The sequence below is a fragment of the Psammomys obesus genome, unplaced genomic scaffold (genome assembly GCF_907164565.1).
Source record: "Psammomys obesus unplaced genomic scaffold, mPsaObe1.curated_primary_1811, whole genome shotgun sequence".
Taxonomy (NCBI): domain Eukaryota; kingdom Metazoa; phylum Chordata; class Mammalia; order Rodentia; family Muridae; genus Psammomys; species Psammomys obesus.
This window is the reverse complement of record NW_026596443.1, coordinates 4683416-4701700: the sequence shown is the minus strand read 5'-3', so window position 1 is coordinate 4701700 and position 18285 is coordinate 4683416. Positions and strand designations below refer to the sequence as shown.

At 43.6% G+C, this 18285-nt stretch overlaps 1 protein-coding gene across 1 annotated transcript in view; it reads right to left on the bottom strand.

Moving 5' to 3' along the window:
- Positions 1 to 1619: 1619 nt before the first annotated feature.
- The window catches only part of Kif14 (kinesin family member 14), a 70757-nt gene continuing 54091 nt past the window's right edge, over positions 1620 to 18285 (bottom strand). The window contains exons 22-29 of the mRNA XM_055598151.1: positions 14774 to 14868; positions 11174 to 11398; positions 10798 to 10982; positions 7573 to 7728; positions 6093 to 6212; positions 3183 to 3257; positions 2292 to 2424; positions 1620 to 1963 (exon numbers count right to left, since the gene is read on the bottom strand). Of these exons, the coding sequence (XP_055454126.1) occupies positions 1620 to 1963; positions 2292 to 2424; positions 3183 to 3257; positions 6093 to 6212; positions 7573 to 7728; positions 10798 to 10982; positions 11174 to 11398; positions 14774 to 14868 (1333 nt within the window). The remainder of the gene's footprint in view (positions 1964 to 2291; positions 2425 to 3182; positions 3258 to 6092; positions 6213 to 7572; positions 7729 to 10797; positions 10983 to 11173; positions 11399 to 14773; positions 14869 to 18285) is intronic.

Sequence of the window (18285 nt, the reverse complement as noted above, 5' to 3'; positions counted from 1 at the left end):
CAATACAGTATAACAAATTATTTAGCATAAATATAAATAAGCTTACAAGCATATCTAAAACATTTTTAAGGACAGACATGAGTTTAAAAAACAGACACTAGCTGGGTTTGGGGTGCACACTGTAACCCCAGCACTCAGGAGGCACAGGCAGCAAAATGACATGGCAAGGCCACTCCCAGCTACCCAGCAGGACCAAGTCTCAAAGAGAAAAGCTGAGGGAGAAGAGACGGAGAAACTGAAGAGTAACAGCTGCACAGCAAGGTGAAAGCTGCCATCTGGTATCTTAGTGAGTTCAAGGAAGTACAGCCTTCAGGAAGAACCCTTCTCCATACTTCACAGTAAGGGCTACTTGCCAGAGCATTGACTTCAAAAAGAAATCCCAAGTGCCAAAATGAAACAAGAAAAATGGAAACAAGTCCTCTGCGCTGCCACACTTCAGGATCAGGGGCAGTCAGGGTGGCCTGGCCACTGCACTGCACCTCCTCAAAGCTCCCAGAGGCACAAGGGACAGCCCGGACCGTCAATGCTCCGCCAACCGCCCAGGGGAGTACTCCTCTACAATCTCGCCCCACAGAGAAAACGGCAGGCATATTCAAGCCAACTTCCCTGAGCTGTATGTACAGGCAACATCTACAAGCCAAAATGGTCAGGCTGCTCAGAAGAATTTCCCTCCAGAATCATCTAGGCAGAGATACTATGTATCTTTCAAATTAAACATATTCTTGAGGACAAAAATGTTAAACCATTTCCTTAAGTTAAACACTAAGCTAGGATATTATCTTTATTACTTGATTGTACATGAAAGGTTTTTAAAGCTATGAAATATAATAAGGATATTTTCTCTCCATCAAACAACATGTAAACCAATTACCCTTTAGCAAAACAAGCGCCATCAAAAAAGGGCCAGGCTCTGACCCTTCCAAGTGATCCTGGTCACATTTCACTACTACTTTTAAACTTTATAACTAGAACAACCATTATGGAACACACATAACAGAGTAAACTATGATGCTATCTGGTCATATTATTATTATATAATCTTTAGTTATGTACAGTTTGAAAGAAACAAATTACATCCGTCTATTATTGAAGGTGGCAAATAGCACTTTGACAAAGAGTTTCAGTAAGCTGCCTTAGTTACCTTGAGTTGAGAATTTTACCATGAACCTAATCTTATACGCTATATTTGTGGGAGAGAATACACAGGCCCAAAGTAATTAACTGTTCAGATTTCCATTCCTGAGAAAATAATAACCATCTACAAACAGACTAATGAATCAGCTAGAGACAGTGGATCAGGGTTAAAGGTAAGCATTTAAAACTCAAGGCAATGAGAAACTGAGGACACAGTCACTCACTTGATCCTGAGACCTTAATTTCATTCTGATGCCACAGTTGTAACATGGTAAACTCTGTTAAAAAACTGTCTGCTTACAAAATTCTGAGCATACACTGAGGCATTTTGAGAGCAGGACTCCATACTGTTTGTATTACCCACAACCACCAAGAGGCTGCACACAGACATGGACTCTAGATATTTACACTCATTTCTTTCTGTGTTCTCCTGCGTAAGGAAAATGTTTGGTCAAGGATGGTCACCGAGTGCCTGTGCAGTGGTTTCATACCCACTGAATCCTTTTGGGGGTGCCATCCCCCAACAACAGTGCTGGGAATGTGTCTGCATGTGGTTCATAACGTGTTGGTACGCCTCTGCTGCAGTCAGGCCAGCTTGACTTACACTGCTCTTCCTTGCTATTCCGATTACAAGATTCCCAGGGTTTCAACAAGCCAGGTCTTTCTCCACATTCAAAACCTAAGAGGAGAGAGTGAGCTAGAGGCTCTAGACTATCTCCACAGCTGCCAGCAGGGGCAGAGGGCGCACTGAAGTCGCTGTGGAGCTTGCGAGCCAGGCTGCAGATGGTTTCAGTACAGCTTCTGAGACAGCACAGGTCACTGGGGCGCCCTATGGAGGAGTGGAAGGAAAAGCGGGTTATCCTTTCCAGGTGTCAGCAGGTACTGTCGAGACTCTAAGGATCACACACCACAAGCCCCAACCCCGGGAGGTTATCCCACCGAGCGCCTCCACGTTGGATAAGCCCTTGGCCTCTCTGACTGCAGGTGGAGGCGCTGACTGGAGCTATGTGGAACGGCAACCCAAGTGCCCACACTGGCAACTGGTGGCACTGGAAAGTGCTGCGGGCTGTAGTCAGAGCTCAGGCGAGGGGAGAAAGGAGCCGTGCCGGAGTCCCGGGACCATGCCGTCTGGTTCTGCATCCCCCTGCAGGGCATACCTCTCAGTGCAGATGTGATAGTCTCAGCGGTTTTCTCCACACAACATTTTAACTTCAAGAATTCCGATGCCAGAGTTGACATCGTGGAACCTTGTTGTCTAGAACCTTCTTGTACTTGAGTTCTGAAGCCTTTCTGAATAAGCAAAATTAATATTTAGAATATAGATACAATAGACTACATGGCAGTAAATTTAGTCAAAAGGATTTTAAGTGCTCAGAATTTTATCATTAAAGTAGTTTATGCAATGTACAATGAAACTACATCAATAACAAATTACATCGAAATGTTTAATTTTATAACTATATAACTTCATTTCTATAAGCAAGGTCAAAATACAAAATTAGCAGTGATTACTTTTAAAAAGCAGTAAGAGATCAGTCGTAATTTAAATCACAGCCCGAGCATCCTAGCACATAGGAACAGAACAGAGCACAGTGCCATGGTATCTTACACCATAAAAGGCAAACATGTAATGTCAGATAATTCAACTTCACAGCATTTACTTTATTTAAATATTTACTTTGCTCAACTATTTCAGCCATGGGAATTACTCTCCTTTTCAGTAACTGATTTTACGCTCCATCTATCTTTGTCTATAAAGTGAGATCTGTGACATGAGAACATTTTAACCCACCTCTATGGGACACTATTTGAGGACACTGATTATTAAATGTGGTTTTGGCCTATAATGACCACCCAGGCTGGCAGCTCCTACGCCAGTGGCTAAGAAAGAGACGATGCCTTAGTAAGTCCCTGTGCCATCATGGACCTGTTCCTAACACTAGGCCAGCTGAGGGAAGACCAGAAAACAGGCAGGGCAGAGCCGTCTCCAGCTAGGGCTGCAAAGGGAAGTATCTACAACTGAGGCAACAAGTGAAAGCTTCTCTTACTGTTCTCCACTCAGCAAAGGTATTTTCAAGAGACCTAACCAGCTCCACGGCGTTAGCTTTCATGTGCTTGGTGACCTAGAGAAACAGTAAAGGATTTTGTTACATAAGTTATCATCAAGAAACACAACTTTGCCAGGCACAGTGGCACTCACCTTTAATCTCAACCCTTGGGAGGTAGAGGCAGGTGGATCTCTGAGTTCAAGGCCAGCCTGGTTCACAAAGCAAGTCCAGTACAGCTAAAACAAAACAAAACAAAACAAAACAACAACAAAAAACTCCAAAAAAACCCCACAATTTTAAGACCTGTGTGAGACCAGAAGAGAAGGAAATTCCATTTGTGAGTTAAGCAGAAAACGGCTTCAAGTTACTTAAATGGGATTTCCGTGGGCTCAGCAGGGCAGTCACTCGCTGCGCAAGGCGTGCACCTAAAGTTGAGCCGGTGAACTGACTCCACACAGTTGTCTGGCATCCACATACAAGATGTGACATACAAGCCCCCACATGTACACATGCATTAAGAATGAAATATAAATATTTTATGTGATTCTCAGTACACTCTTATCAGCACATGCTAGTTCCCACCTTACAGACTGAGAATCCGATCCTAGCTCTCACAGGTGGTGCCAGGCTTAGACTAGAGCAGAAAGAAGCGGCTGCCGGTCCACTGCTCACTGCTGCCCCAGCGGGTGGAGTCGAGCTTCTGCCGGGGGAGCCTGCTGTGTGTTTAATTGGCTTTATCCACTAAGCTCTTGTCTAGGTCGGCACTGACTTGCCGTTACAATAAGAAGAAAAGAAGTAGGCCATGGTGGCACACCTGTAATCCCAGCACTCAGGAGTGATGGGCAGGAGGATTACTGAAAATTCAAGCCAGCCTGGATAACAACGCAAGTTCCAGGCCAACTAGGACTAATTACATGGTAGACGATCTCCTGTCCCCCCAAAAAACAAACAAACTATACCTAAATTCTTTATTACATGAACCCAGTTTTGAAATTATAATCCCAGTGCCCTCTGTGAGCCTATAATGCAAAACGATGTACTTTTTTAAAAATTTTTTTAGTTTGTTGAGACAGGGTTTCCCTGTGTAACAGAGCCCTGACTGTCATTGACTCACTTTGTAGAGCAGGCTGTCCTCAAACTCAGAGATCTGCCTGCTTCTGTCTCCTGACTGCTGGGACGAGAGGTGTGTACCACCACTGCCTAGCACTTGACCTGTGTGTGTGTGTGTGTGTGTGTGTGAGAGAGAGAGAGAGAGAGAGAGAGAGAGAGAGAGAGAGATGCCCTAGAGCTGGCGTTACAGGGGTTTTGAGCTGCCTTCCCGTGCTGAGATTCTGACCCCAGTAAGCACTCTCACCTGCTGGGCCACCTCCCCAGCTCCTGCTATGGGTTCTAATGGATCTCAAGTTGGAAGAATACAATCGTAAAGAATACCAGTGAAATGGCTCAGTTGGTAAAGCACTTGCCATGCAATCATGAGGACCTGAGTTCAATCCCCAGCAACCACAAAACGAGCTCAGCATGATGCCATGGGCTGGTAATACCAGTGCCAAGAAAATGAAGACTGAGGACTTCAAGGGCTTGCTGGCCAGCCAGCCCAGCCTAACTGGCTGGCTCCGGATACCAGTGAGAGATCCTGTCTCAAATACCATGGTGCACAGTTTCTGAAGAACAACATTCAAGGTTGACCTATGACTACCTCCCCATGCACATATTCATACCTTGTACCTACACAAACGCACGCACACACACAGACATGGCGGGGGGGGGGGGAGAATACAAGAATTAAAATCCCACCATGTAACAAACTAAAATGGCAGACTGTAGGACTCCAAGAGGAAGGAGAACGGAGTTGTGTGTGAAGAATTCTCTTTTATCTCCTCAAACAATAATAGAGCTAACACCCACATCTGAATTAACCTTTGGGATAAGCACTTCCTGGATATCATTCTGTCTCCACTCGTCACTATCTATTCCACACTCTGCACCAGCAGAGTATGCATACTTAGCACCAGCAGAAATTTTACTGACAAACTCCAGTTACAGATAAAAGATGTGATCAATGAATGGGGCTGCTCCTGGGGCAAAGCCAATCTCAGGGACAGCAGAGGTCTGACTATGGCCTAACAGTCCAGAACTGCCCTCTCCTCAGCGTCCCACCACAGAATCTCAGTCAGCCTCACATCTACTTAAACTGCACAGGATCCATAGATCTTGATTTAGTGACAATACAAACTCCTTCAGTTTTGTTCATCTTTTAAAATGAATAAACAAAAATACACAAGAGAGGCAGACATTCAAAGAATACAACATGTACAAGCCATTCGGCATCTGCTAGCCACTGTTTCTAGTATTTTTTTATTTAAAAATTTAAAAAAAATTTAATATGCATGGGTATTTTGTGTGTACATATATCTGTGCAGATATCTGTGGCTGGAGCCCTCAGAGGGCAGAGCAGGGAATTAGACCCTGAGGCTGGAGTTACAGAGCAGCCTGCTGTGAGCCGCCACATGAAGCTGGCCCTCAAGAGCAGCCTCACTCCTAGCACTGCCTGCGAGTCAGTGTCGGTCATCTGGAGAGAGGCAGACACTTAGAGAGCCACTGACATCTTCTCCAGGTCTGCATCTTGGGATGACTGTGCTTGCTTCCGTGTTTTGGGTAGAAAAGTAAAGACGGAACAGAAAGATGGAGTGAACAGTAGCTGCCACCATCCATATGGGTCAGGAGCCTCAGAGACATGGCACCATCTGCCTCTTCAATGAAATAATTCACCACACACTAAAATATACAACACATAGAAACAGAACTCGCTGCATCACACTATTATTTGTACATTTGAAAGTGTTTTGGTGATATACTTGTGGAAATAAAGGCATTGTAAGATCACGGTAGTACCTTCCTCACGCAGCTTACCTCCTCCTGTGCACTCTCATTTTCGAGACGTTGTCTGAGCTTCCGCACTTGCTCCAGCCCAGAGTCTAAGAGACTCTTCATCCCCGAGGCTGCGCCATCCTGCAGAGCAGCCATGAATTCCTGTTAGAAAAAGTTTCACTTTTAGTTGGTGAGCTTGGGTTTTACATGTTAAAATTTTATTACCTATGTGTAGGAGAGAGAGAGAGAACACAGGTGTGGGGGTCACAGGACAACTTGGAGGAGTTGGTGTTCTCCTTCCACCATGTGGCTCGAGGTGATGGCGCTCAGGCCACCAGGCTTGCTGGCAGGCACCTCTACCACTGCACATCTCACTTGCCTGGTTTTACATACTCTTCAGAACTGTAAGGCAGTGAAACTAGAATTCATTCCCCGTTTATTAAATTCAGCTAACGTTGGCATAAGAAAATCTATTGGGAAATAAAATTAACAAAATTGTAATTTAGTATTCCATGTGTTATGTTGTAAAAATGTTCATTTTAGGCAGGCTTTATTTGCTAGGAAACCATGCACTTTAATACAGTATCAGTCACAGCATAAACAAAGTGGACAAATGCTCTATAATTACTGTTTTTTCATGTGTAGACTAAGTGAGACCGCGTTCCACAGTTGACAGCAGCCATCAGACCATTAAACAAAAAGGACATTTTTTTCTTTCCTTTAGTTTTTGAGGTTGGTCTTATTATGTAGCCCAAGTTGTCCTTGAGTTCATGATCCTTAACCCCTAATGCTGGGGTCACAGGTGAACATCCTAGCCCTAACCCCAGGATTTTTTGTTTGTTTTTTCTGAGATGAGGTGTCTCTGTCCCGGAACTCACTATGTAGTTCAGGCTGGCCTTGAACTCACAAAGAACTTGCCTTTGCCTCCTGAATGCTGGGACTAAAGGTGTATAGCACCATGCCTGGCTGCAAAATGATTATAAGGATCTGTAACCATCCAATCATAGTTTAAACATTTTTGTTTGTTTTAGAAAGGTACTCATGTAGCCCAGGTTGGCCTCAAATTTGCTTTACAGCCAAGCATGATCTTGCCCTTCTGACCCTCTGACTCTGCCCCTGAGGCTGGGTTACAAACGTACATTTACAGTGTTGGGGATCAAAGTCATGTGTGATGCAAACTGCCAACGAAGTACAGCCCAGCCTATTTTATCCAATTCTGACCAAAAGAATTTCAAGTCTTATTGCCAAACTATTAAAAGTACAAGTTATGGGTTGGAGAGATGGCTCAGAAGTTAAGAGCACTGGCTCCAAAGATCCTGAGTTCAATTCCCAGCAACCAGATGGTAGCTCATAACCATCTATAATGAGCTCTCATGCCCTCTTCTGGTAATACATAAATAAATCTTTTTTTAAAAGTACAAGTTATTTTGAAAAAGAAATGTCTTGTTACTGGGTGCAGCGATCCTATCGGAAGTCCCCAGTGTGTCCCCACAAGTATTCCAGAACTAACAGTGCACATCACCTGGGCACTGGAAACCTTGCTGCTGCTTTCCAGAAGGCAGAGCTTGCTCCCTTTCAGAATGGCTAGCTGACCCACGCACTGAGCAGCCTGCTGCATAATCTCCATCACTTTGTTCTGAGCCTCCTTCACCATCGATGAAATATCCGAATAGCACCCCTATGAGAGAAAAATGGGTCAGTCATTGTATCACATATACGAGACATGAAGAGGTGATAAAGCAAAGACAAAAGCGACAGTGGGTGAAGTTAGCAGGCCTGGGGGGCTGGACTTAAGCTCCCAGTCCCAGCACCAAAACTATCAACAATAACAAGGCTGGAGAGATCGCTTAGGAGATAAGGGCAGGGGCTACTCTTCCAGAGGACAGACGTTTGATTGCCACACCCACATTATGTAACTTACAACCATCTGTAACGCCAGTTCCAGAGGACCTGACATCCCCTCTGATCTCTGAGGGCACCAGGCACATATGTGGTGTACAGGCACGCATGCAGGTGAACTACCCATACACATAAAAGTAAAATTCAGAACCTAGCAATCACGAAATGCCTGAGAGACAGCATGCAGCCCGAAGCTGACAGCTGTAACATTAACAAGAGTAGCTTTTTCCTCCCTCAAGGAAAGACATAAAGCCTAAGATAGGAGTAAGAAGTAAATATCAAAAAGAGGAATAAAATGGTGTGCCTTTGTCCTTTCAACTTTAACTGTCCCAACTACACCCAATAGACAGTTACCAAAACTCTTCTCTTTTCTTGGGGGAGAAGGCAAAGGAGAGGAGGAGAGAGAAAAAGCACCCCAGTACTTTAAACAGTAGCCACCCCGTATGCATGCAGTGCAAGAGTCTTGAAGGCACAGGGGTTGCTCCTTGAACACTTCTTTCTACTCCCTCCCCTCTGCAGCTCTTAGAATGCCTGTCTTGGGCTGCTATTCAGAAGATGCTCATTACACTCAACCACCCTTCACTAGAAAGCGTTCTGGCCAGCACTGGCTTCACAAGAGCCTTCCAAGCCCAGCCTAACCTCTCCCAGTCACCCAGCATCTCCATCCTTCATTCGTTGCATAGAACGTGTTCCACAAGGCTAAATGTTGAAATCAAGTTCGAAGCATGAAAATGAAGAGAAGGGAAGAGATTTCCCAGCAGGAACTCAGCCAGGTACTCTCTTACACCATGGTTTTGTCTGACAATCAACCCTGCCAGGTAGGCGCTACCATTCTTATTTTCTAGGAGAGAAGATGGAGAGGCTCAAGAAGCTGAGCAATTTGCCCAAGGACACAAATTAACATAGCAAAGATTTTTAAACCCAGGACTTCAAATATCACAGTGAGTTTTTGATTTGGGCATATGTCCACCCCATCACTCTCTCTCTCTGTGTGTCTCTCACACACACACATGCACACCTCTTAAACCGCCTCTCTTTCATTTACCTCAGGCCATCCTGAGCTATATTCCTTCATTAGGGTTGATCCTGATAAAGAATGGAGGACACTCTCCATTCTGACTCTAGCATTGCCCTCTACCAATCCTGCCCTTCTATGTTCACGGTCCTATGCTGTAATTTGCCCGCATCTCTCTATAGTCCACTTCTGTGTTACACTCTTCTCTTCCCTGTTGTCTGTATCCAAAGTGACCCTTCATTCCATGTGAATTTAACATTCATTCAACAACAAGTATCCAACTAGCTAGCTATCACATCATGAGGCCTGTACCTACAGGGAGCCTACTGCCACTGAATGCATGTGCTCATCAACAGTATGGCATATTAAAAGGCATAGTGAGAAGCTCTACTCAGAGTTAACAAAAAAGCAAACAAGAGAGATACCCAACCAAGCTGGGGAGACCCAGAAAGACCGAAAAAACAATGGATAGTAAAGACTGCTCTAACTCATCCCACTCAGGAATTACTTATCACAACAAAAATTCCACTACCAAAAATGTGGGAAGTCAGGGCTGGTAAGATGGCTGGCTCAGTGGGTAAAGGAGCTTGCTATCAGGCCTGATGACCTCGGTTTGGTCTCCGGAACCCACAGGGTGTTAAGAGAAAACTGATTCCTGAAAGTTGCCTGGACCTCACACATGCACCATGACATGTATAATGCCCTACACGCCTCCAAATGTAAAAGCTTTAGTGTGTAAATTACTACATAAATATGGTGGGTGTCACAACATAAAACGTGACAAATAGCCTAGAAAGTTTGAGTGTCCGTTTTAAAAAGTAAAACTTAACCGTTTTGGTATTTTCTTGCTTTCCCTCTCATCTATTTGAGAAATTCTCATAGAGAGCTCTGGTATGGCAATGTGTGATATTTTTCAACATCAGTTTCCTACTTTTCCCACAGTAATGGAACCCTTGACTTTTAACCTCATCCATAGGTGCCTAGGATGAAAAACACACTTCTTGATAATAGACATAGATGTGGTCAGGCGAAGTTCTCAAGCATATCATCACGTGATGTCTCTGAGACTCCCAGGAAGGCCCTTCCTTCCCAGGAAACTCTCCTGCCCCTGAGCTGCACACACAACTCAGATAGTGCTCTATCATGACGGAGCATGATAGGGTCAGGTTTACCCTTCAGGCACAGCAGAGGGGACAACAAGAAGCTGGGACCCCTCCTATTTGTGCAGCAGAACCTCCATGCATACCTCTGCTTTCTAGGGAGCAGAAATCAAGCTTTTGTGTTTTTTTTTTGTTTTGTTTTTCCAGACAGTTTGTCGGGGTAGTCTTCTTGCTGGCCAAACCCAATGTTACTTGATACAAAGTAAGCAGGAAACACTGTATCAACAGGTTTGTTACCAATTGAGCAAGCTGAAAGCCAGCCCAGAGCCAGAGACAGACTCTGTCTCTCTTCCGGAGACCTTAACTGGGGGCAGGCTGGGTATAACCCACCAAGACCACATGCATTCAAATCCACCTCTATTCCCCAGTGGTTACACAGCACTGGGTGAGCTGGCCATTTCCTAAGCCTCTACTTCCTCGCTACAAAATGGTGGCAGCAGCACCCATTAGGGGTTGGCATGAGGATACAATGAACCAGTATCTGAAACCAGGGTACAAGAAGACAGGAAGTCACTGCTCACTCAGTACACCAATTGCACCCATAGTCTCAGGACCTCAAAACAGGAGGTACCCGGAAATCCTCAGATGTAATTTCAGGGAAGATACAGGTGACAGAAAGCCAATAAATACTTTTAGAATATATTAATTCTTCAAAAATAAGAAATCAACTTACCTGCAAAAACAGTTGTAAATAGCCTCCCAGTTTTTTAATATGTTGTCTCAATTCATCTTCAAGCCTCGCTGAGTTGGTACAAGGTGGAAAATCATCCAACCAGTGTTTGAACAAGACCACAAGCTGCTCAAAGGCACAAGTGATCTGGATGGTAAGGGCCTGTGCTGCCCGGTCAGAGGCGAACACTTGGAAAGAAGAAGGAAAATTACTACAAGAAACAGTCACCAAATAAAAGGACTCACATATGGCTGCCATCAAAGCATCTAGACACAGTCAAGAAATGCTGGCCAGATGCATCAAATATTATTCCAAATAAAGAGTCAAGGGCAGAGAACCATCATTTATAGGAGCTGGGAGAAGCAGTGGAATTGCTTACAGTTATCTTGACTTTCTTCGTCCTGTTCTTCATGGGCTCTGGAGATGGCAAACAGCCCATTATAAATTTTAAGAAGATTAGTTATCAGGCTATCTGCTATAGATTTTTCTTCATCAAAACTCTGTCCGAGAAAATCAATTGATGAGCCAATCAACTCTTTGCAAATTCCAGGAAGAAATGATTCTGATGAATTTGAGTAAATGGTGCTTGGTTTTTCCATCAATCCTACGTCAAAAGGAAACAGCCAGCGTAAGCCTAGTCTGTGAGCGCAATACTTTCAGACAAATGCAGGGATGCAGCTATGTTGAAGAATCAGCGGCCAGTAATTCGGAGCAGGCTGTTCTCATTTCAGTGCACTCTCATTTCTATACATGGAGGAGAAGACACAATTCCATGTAGGGCCAATCAACCTCCCACTCGCATGAGCCCACAGGCTTAGCTAGTAGCTCTTTACCCTTCGTATAAGTACCAAGAGAATCAAAATATCCCACTTAACCTTTCTTTCTTCCTTTCTTTTTCTTCCTTCCTTTCTTCCTTCCTTTCTTTCTTCTTTCTTTCCTTTCTTTCTTTCTTTCTTTCTTTCCTTCCTTTCTTTTTTTTTTTTGAGACAGGGTTTCTCTGTGTAGTCCTGGCTGTCCTGAACTCACTATGTAGATCAGGTTGACCTTGAACTCACAGAGATCTACCTACCTCTGTCTTCCCTCCCAAGTGCTGGGATTAAAGGTGTGTGCTACCATCATCCAGTTTCACTTAACTTTTCTATACTTGGTGGCATTTGATTTTTCCTAACACCTAAGAAAAGCAGGCAATGATAAATGCTATAAAAAGCAATGACTCAGAATCTTCAGGTCTGAACAGCTCCTCCCAGGGAACACTATGATCAGGACAGGCTAAAGCTAACTGATTACCAGCAGCTAACAGCGCATACTGCTGATGGGATTGCAGAAAATAGTTGCTAAGTACCAACAATGAAGAAAGGAAAGAAGAAAGAGCTTCTTCACATCTTCAGTACGTAAACTTATACTGGAGTATAACATTTACGTACCATGATTCTCACTTAAAATGCAGTATTTTCTGGTCTAGTCCACAGGGGACTAGAAGTAGAATACTAAAAAGGGGTCAGAATAAAGGCAGAGGGTAGGGAATATTAAACACTCAGAACAGAGGCGAGAACTTGACTGGGAAAGGAAGAGACAAAAGCCAAACCTGAAGCTACAGCAACAGTGAAATATATGTCACTATGACATGACACTAGAGTTAGTTACCTAAGACAGCTAACTATGTATGTTCTCTAACACTAATGTATTCTAAAATTCAACATTAATATTTTAGACCTGTAAAGATCTAGTTAAATATTATAGTCCTTGAGTTGAGAAGTTAAAGACACTCTATAGATTCTAGAGCTAAAAAATGTCAGGCCCTAGGCACAGAAACCCCTCCTTTAAACTCCTACAGAATCTCCATTGTCTCCCCCTCCCCAGCTTCACTAATAACCCCCCAGCAGGCCCTGAAGGAACCATCTTTCTGTGCTTCCATGATTATACTGTCTACCTCCACACCCAGCTCCATCTCTCCCACTGGAAAACTCCAAATGAGCAAAGACCTCATATCTGGCTTTCCACTAAAACCACCTGTACAGAACACCTGACTCTCGATACTGAAGAAATGTGTGCGAGTGTGCATGTGCCTGCTCATGCCTATCCTGTGCATGTTTATGCTCACACCAGTGTGCATGTAGCCAGTGGACAACAACATCAACAGGTCAATGATAATAACTGCCTCCTGCCAAGCTAATTTTGAGAAAATAACGACAAAACCAAGCCTCAATTTCTTTGGAGATGATGAGCTACAGTTCCTTTTATTCCTACTCATATTCCATTGCCAAAAAGACTAATACATTAAATAATAACTTTCAAACTTCAAAAAAGTTTTATTTATTCTATATGTGTACAAGGGTTTTGCCTGCATGAATTATCTGTGTACCATATGAATGCCTGGAAGAGGGCATTAGATCCCCTGGGATTGGAGTACGGTTGTGAGCCACCATGTGGGTGCTGGGAATTGAACCTGAGTTCTTTGTAAGAGCAACAAGCGATCTTAGCTGTTGAGCCTACTCTCCAGCCAATCACTTGAAGCTTTTTATACGATATAAATTATACACAATAAATGTGGGGATCTTTATTGCACACTATATTCTCTACACGTGTTTATAGAACCCCCACCTAGATCAACATATACAACACTTCCGTAATACCTTCTCAACAGGTTCCCCTTTCTTTAAGGCATCCCGGCCAACAGGGTCTGGTGGTACACGCAGTAGTACGAGTACTTGGAAGGCAGACAGGCTACACAGTAATGTCTTATTTTAAAAGAAAAAGTCAAAACACAACCAAAGCAGCCACTGTTCTGGTCTGCCAGTGGCTCTGTTAGCAGATCAGTGTTGCCTGGTTTTCAAAGGTACATGCTTCTCTCCCCCAACAGTTTTGAGGACTCTTCCAGGTTGTATGGCTGAGTCAGTCCTATTTATTTCCATTCACCGCTCCACTGTTGGGAGTTAATAAGTTTGCTTTTTTTTTTTTTTTTTTTTTTTTTGGAGTTGGGGACAGGGTTAGGATTTTACATTTCCCAGGATAGTCCTGAGTTACTGGACTCAAAACAATGCTCCTGCCTTAGCTAGCTGCTTAAGCACTAGAACTATAGGTATATACCAGTGCACCAAGCTAGAAGCAATGGTGTAATATCCCTTCTAAAGGTAAATTAATGTAAGGAATACTGGTTCAAAAGAATTACTCAGGGAGTACTTCCTGTAAGTGTTTCTTTGAATATTTTTCTTTTCTTTTATTATGCTGCTGGCATTTTACAGGCCTTAAGCATACCAGGAGTGTCCTCTACCACTAAGCTCCTTTCTTTCAATTAGAGTAATTACTGGAGTAAGTACTCAGCAATGCAGTGTTTGTCCAGCAGGCTTAGGGCCCTAAATTCAATCCCCAACATTCCCTTTCACCCCACTCCCTCACATACGCATAACAATCTAGTTCTGCCCCTGTCTAACACATGCTCAAACAAGCAGCACTCTTGTGCTATCAGCTAGTTCTTCAGAAGGAGTCATTTAAGTATCACATACATGCCTTCTTTTGTATAATACATATCTGGTATACTTTGCTTTTCTTTATACTCACAAGGAAATATTCATATACATTTCTTTCCTCCTCCTCCTCCTCCTCCTCCTTCTTCTTCCTTCTTCCTTCTTCAAGACAGGATCTCTCGGCATAGCCTAACTTTGAAGACTAGGCTTGCCTCAAACTCACAGAGATCTGCCTGCCACTTCCTCCCTGAGTGTTAGATTAAACTCGTGAGCCACCACACACATCTTGGATACATTTCTAGACATATTTTCCCATATGTGAATTAGCCATCAACTGAAAGGCTTTAAAAAAAAATATCAGAGAACAGAATTTGAGAAACAGCATAGCCATCCAGTCCACACTTTCATTTCATAATGGAAACAGAGCTGCAAAGAAATGGAATGATTTCCATAAGCCCCCAGAATAAGGGAGAGTGGGATTTTGCTACTACATGAATGATCTGATAAAAGCCTACCTGATGAATGTGAAGAGCGCAGACTCTGAGTTGGATGGACCTGTATGTCATGCAAACAACCAGAAATTCTCCTATTCTTCATCAAACTTCTGCTCCTGAACCAAAAATAGACAGTAGGATTAGTCACTGGAATGTTAAGAATGTTGCCAGCTTTGTGGAAACACATAATCCCAGCACTCAGAAGGCTGACATAGATGGAGGGTTTGAGGCCAGTGTAGCCTATATGAGGCCCTCATTTCAGGGGAGCAGAGGAACATACTAACGCAGGCATACGTATGTGTTCTTTCCAACAAGGAAAGGACTAACTCATTTCAATCTCTGAGCAAGAATTTTCCTATGTGCGGACACTGCCCTAATATAGTTCATGAAATGGAATAAATACTTCTTGTGTGCTCTCACTTAAGCTCCGCAGCAGCTATGAAACCTGGCCTCTGGCCAGTGGGAGAAGCTCGGCACACAGGTGAAAGAGTGCTGTAAGGGCAGAGAGTGCTTTGACAGTCTGGCTAGTTGGCAAGGCCTCCTGGAACAGTGACCCTGAGGGATGAGCATGGCTTAGCCAAGCAGGCAGACTTGGGAAGCAGGGAATAGCATCTGAGATCCAGGCAAGAGGCATGGGAAGAGCTGGTGGCAAACATGCCAAGAACCAATACTTTGACGGAAGTGGGGGCAAGAAAAATGGCTGGGAGCTGTGCTGGGATCGGTTTGAATTATCTAGGGGGAGGAGTTAATCAGGGACATGATCTGGATTTAAGAAAGCACCTAAAGAGACCATGTGCAAGACACGCCTGTGAGAGCAGAACCACCAGGAGGAAGGGACTTCCCTCCGCTGCTCCTACTGCTCAGCCTTCCCCTCAGCCTAGAAAACACAGCCTCTCCCTGTACCTTTCTAGACTCGGAGCCCAGCTCATTGCGAGAAGGACACTTCCTGAGCAGTTAGCTACATCTCAATACCCGTGACCCTTCGTTGTCTTTCTAAGCAAACTTTCTACTGCTGTTGACTCACCAAAAGAAAATACTATTTGTTGAAAAGACTGTTGAATCAAAGTATTCTATCCACAAAAGCTTAAATGTTTCAAATATAAACGCCTCCTGTGAATTCTTACAAAATAAATTAAACCACAGAAATATGACTGAAGAGAAAGGGAAACTATCAGCTTCCAAATATTTGTTTTTCTAGAGGTAAAAAGAAAAGTTAGTTAAGCTAGGGAAAGTATTATTGAGACACTGTCACGTTAAACAATATTTAAACTAAGAAAATGCTTGCCACATTCCTTTCAAAGAGTTTTCATTCAACCTGAGAGAAAAATTTACTTTTAACTGTCAACAGTCCATATGACTTACAGGCGGCTAGACCAGCCTGCTTTATTGCAGAGCAGCTGTGGTACAGCAGGGCCAGCAGCAGCTGCAGAATAATCTGTCAGCATTTTCACTAGCTACAGGCCTTCTTGGAGTTTGTAACTCTGCCATAAACATTCTTAGAAGGCTGAAACTTCATGCACAAGGTCTCAGAGTAAGAGCAAGTCATTTAAAAAACATAATACCACTAAATTACAGAAGTTTTCAAGAGTATCTTTGATCAATGAAAACACCTAATTTCTTTTTTAAATTTTGTTGTTTTTTTTGTTTGTTTGTTTCTCAGGATAACAGCCCTGGCTGTCCTGGAACTCATTCTGTAGACCAGGCCAGCCTCAAGCTCACAGAGATCCACCTGCTCTGCCTCCTCAATGCTGGGATTAAGGGCATATGCCATCATGCCTGGCCTAAAAAGCCTAATTTCAAACTCTTGAAAAAGAAATTTTGGTTTCAGGGTCCCACTTTAAACTGGCTTGTTTCCTAATTGTTAACCCAAACTCCAGCAGATGTAAGAGAGAAATTATTCCCATCCAACCTAACACTAGTGCGCACCAGTTAGTGGTCAGGTTGTGATCCGCAGGGTAGGGCTTATACCTGTTCACAGTGAACTGACTCTTACCGTTAAGTAATCCTAAGCCTAAGGGGTTTCATAAATCATTCTCCAGTTTGTTGGTCTGGTTGAAATTTGTGGAGGTCATCATTATACTAGGTTGACCTACTTATCTCAAGTCCTATCTATACATCTAGTTCCTCCAAGGACCAACCTCAGGTCACATTAGTGGCCCAGCACAGCGGTTTGTCTCAAATCACCTGTAGACATCACTGTTTACCAGTGTTGGATCAGAAAAAATTCCTTTCTCAGTACTGAAGCTTGAATGCATAGGAGCCCGTGATGTCAGGTGAGAGCTTTACCTCTGAGATACACCTCAGACCTAAAGTTTTACAGCATGTTAAAGCCAATAACTATCTAAGACACCAGAGTAAGAGGTTTGCACACATCTCTGGCCCTTGTAACATCTCTGCACCATCATTCCCATGCTGAAACCACACAGGCAGCCAGGATGGCAGCTGCTCTGAGGGACCAATGCCTGGGGATGTGTGCTACTCTGAAAGTAGGGTCTGCGACCTTTCATTATACTACCACTGAGAGATACAGATACACACACATACACACACACATATACATACATACATACATACATACATACATACATACATACATACATACATATATGCTCTCTGCATTAAAGGGGCTCAGGGTCTGTGTGGAGCCTCTGTGCTGCATACTTCACTTAGAACATTCTGGTGATGTCACAGCAATCTCTTGCTAGAGATTAACATGCTGCAAATATGAGAAGTAACAGGTTGTTGTCATAAAGTAGTTCTATCTCTGGCAATGCAAGTGAGCTTAAAGTAAATATGCTCAAGACCAAGAAGCTTGACGTACAAAAAAGTTTAAAATAGAACAGGATCTGCAACTGAACGAAATAAAATTAAACATAAAAATTAAGTGGAAGGGCTGGAGAGATGGCTCAGCAGGCAAAGTGGTTGCTGCTTATCTCAGTCAGGGCTACTATTGTTGTGATAAAACATCATGACCAAAAGCAGCTTGGGGAAGGAAAGGGTCTCTTTCACTTCTTCTTCCTTGTTAGAGTTCATCATTGAAAAGGGTCAGGAAAGGGACTCAAACAGGGCAATAACCTGGAGGCAGGAGCTGAGGCAGAGGCTGTGGAGAAGAGCTGCTTACTAGACTGCTCAGACTGCTTTCTTAGAGCACCCAGGACCTCTAGCCTAGGGGTGGCATCACCCACAGTGAGCTAGGCCCTCCTATATCAGTCATTCATAAACATTAAAAACTCCCCAGAACAAAAACGCACCATAGGCTCGCTCATAGGCCAATCACATGAGGACATTTTTCCCAGTTATGGTTTCCTCTTCCAAAATGACACTAGCTTGTGTCAAATTGACATAAAATGAGCGTGCACATTGCTCTTTCAGAGGATCTGAGTTCAATTCCCAGCACTCATGACAGGTGGCTCACAACTTCCTGTAACTTCAGTTCCTGGGAATCTACTCCCTCTTTTGGACTCCAGAAGCACACCCATACATGTGACACACACACACACACACACACACACACACACACACACACACACACA